This window comes from Dermacentor variabilis, chromosome 8, assembly GCF_050947875.1.
Source record: "Dermacentor variabilis isolate Ectoservices chromosome 8, ASM5094787v1, whole genome shotgun sequence".
NCBI lineage: Eukaryota > Metazoa > Arthropoda > Arachnida > Ixodida > Ixodidae > Dermacentor > Dermacentor variabilis.
The window spans coordinates 135,506,604-135,509,147 of record NC_134575.1 but is presented as its reverse complement, the minus strand read 5'-3'; the positions used below and the strand labels follow the sequence as shown (position 1 = coordinate 135,509,147).

The following is a 2,544-nucleotide window of genomic DNA, read 5'->3' as shown; positions in this document are numbered from 1 at the left end:
CTTCACAAGACTGCGCGAATTGAAAATTTTGCAGTCAGCAGCATTTAGAGGATATGCCCATTCATTATTGCGCCTATTTACCCGCTTTAGTATTGTTGCATTTGCTTCGCTATAGTAGGACTTTGGTCAGGAATGGAGCCCTCTTACGACGCGGCAGGAAAGTTGCGAATAAGCGCGGTAAGTGCGAATGCTATTAGCTTGTGGCGATGAGCGACCACGTAGACCGTTAAAGTATCGGGCTCTCGCAGGAGAGAAAGAACCAACACCCGATCGCTTAGCGTAGCATTCTTTTTAATGGTGGTGGTGGTAAACATTTATTGTTTGAGCCTTTTTACAACATTACTTGTGAGGGGGCTCAGGAGCGCGTAGGGTGTCCGGGAGTTTGTGGCCCTCGGCGACCCTCAGAGCCCAGTCCACCAGCCGTATTTGGTCGGCTGGGTTGGAGCTAGACACCGCGGTGTCCCATCCCTCGACGTCGGTGAGTTGCCACTCAGAGGGTGGCTGGAGCTCAGGGCATAACATAATGTGATGGAAGTTAGCTCTAGGCGCGCCGCAGAGCGTACATTCCTGTTGATATAGGCCTGGATGAACCAGGGCGAGAAAAGCTGGAGAAAGAAAAGTTTGTGCCTGAAGCTGGCGCCAGGTACTTTGTTGGAATTTTGTTAACGATTTATCTGGGGGAGGGTATCTCAACCGCATTTCGCGGTAGTGGAGGGTGATCTCCTGATATTCGACCAATCGGTCTCTGGCGTTATCCAGGTCATCGGACGGCGTGGCTCGGTTGACGGCTACTCGAGCGATAGAATGGGCCATCTCATTGCCTGGATGGCCTGCGTGCGCGGGCACCCAGATGAGCTTAATTGGTCTGGGGGGGGGGGGGGGTCTGATGATTGAGAATTTTCAGTGCCGGTTCATGAACTCGGCCTTTCGAGTAGTTGCGGATTGCAGTTTTGGAATCACTAAGGATAACCTCGGCAGCGGTGGTTGAGATGGCCAGCGCTATGGCAGCCTCCTCTGCCTCTATGGACGTGCGCGCCTGTATTGTGGCAGCTGTGATGTAACCAAGTTGATGGGACACTGTACTTACGGCATAGGCTGGTTTCTGTGGGTAACTATAGCGGCGTCGACGCACACAGTGAGGTGGTCGTGTTGGTGTTGTTTGTAGAGGGCTTTTGCCCTAGTCTGCCTGCGTGCCTCGTGATGCACGGGGTGCATGATTTTAGGCAGAGGGAGAATAGTGATGCAGTTTTGTATGTCCGATGGTAAAGGACATGTCTGATGGGCCTTGGAAGTCGGGATTAGTCCTAGTTTGTCCAGGATGTGCCGACCTGTGGTGGTAGAGGACAGCCTCTCAATTTGGGCTGTGCGATGGGCTTCCGTTAGCTCATCAAATCTGTTATGTACCCCCATGCGAAGGAGGCGCTCGTTTGGCGTGTGCCTGGGGAGGTTAAGTGCAGTCTTATACGCTTGACGTATAAGGGCATCCACTTTTTCCGTTTCCGTCCGGTTGAGATGTAGGTATGGGAGCGAGTATAGTACTCTGCTTATGACAAAAGCCTGCACTAACTTTCTCAAGTCATGCTCTCTCATCCCATTGTGTCTATTGGCTATCCGCTTAATCAGGCGCATAGTGTGGTGTACTGTGGGGGTGAGTTTGTTAAAGCTCGCCGTATGTCTGCCGTTGTTCTGCATGACCATGCCAGGAACTCGTAGCTGTGTGACCTCTGGAATGGAATACGTCTTCATGTGGATACGGATGCTGGGGTTTGGAGTTGGGTCTGTGCGACTCTTCGGGGGGTGAAGAACAAGAAGTTCCGACTTGGTGGTGGAGCACGCGAGACCTATTGCCATAGCCCGCTCCACCACCACATCGGCCCCTGCTTGTAAGGTCGCCTCCATGTCGCCTATGCTGCCTGTAGTTGTCCACAAGGTAATATCATCTGCATACAGGGAGTGCGAGAGGTTGGAAATGTTAGCCAGGTCTCTGGCCATGGGAATGAGAGTAAGGTTGAAGAGGAGTGGCGAGAGCACTGACCCTTGCGGTGTGCCTCTGCTACCCAGTTGGACCTTGTCTGTTGTGAGTTCTCCCACAGTAAGGACCGCAGTCATGGCCTGTAGGAAAGCTGTGACATAGGCGTGAGTTCTCCCGCCTACGTGTAGATCGGATAAGGCGTTCAGCACTGCGGTATGTTCCACATTGTCAAAGGCCTTGGTCAGGTCGAGTGCTAGTATGGCTCTTGTGCGTTTGGCATGCCGGGGGTGCAGGACTTCTTCAGAGAGCTGAAGCATGACGTCTTGCGTGGATAGATGCCCGCGGAAGCCAATCATAGTGTGAGGGAAGAGATTATGTGTTTGCATATGCTGTTGCAGTCTTTCTAGTATGACATGTCCGAAGAGCTTACCTAAACATGAAGTGAGTGAAATCGGACGTAGGTTTTTAGATCTAGCGGCTTGCCTGGCTTGGGAATAAAGGTTATCTTTGCATGGGTCCACTGTGGTGGGAGGGTTCCTGCGGCCCAGTGCGAGTTAGAGTTGGGTTATCGC

The 2,544-nt window shown here is 52.4% G+C and overlaps 1 protein-coding gene across 1 annotated transcript; it reads right to left on the bottom strand.

Moving 5' to 3' along the window:
* Nucleotides 1-339: 339 nt before the first annotated feature.
* LOC142591581 (uncharacterized) lies at nt 340-2,328 on the bottom strand. Its single transcript, XM_075703892.1, has 2 exons — nt 1,669-2,328; nt 340-501 (listed from the first exon to the last, which is right to left on the bottom strand). The coding sequence occupies exons 1-2, from the start codon at nt 2,326-2,328 to the stop codon at nt 340-342; spliced, it is 822 nt and encodes a 273-aa protein (XP_075560007.1).
* Nucleotides 2,329-2,544: the final 216 nt, after the last annotated feature.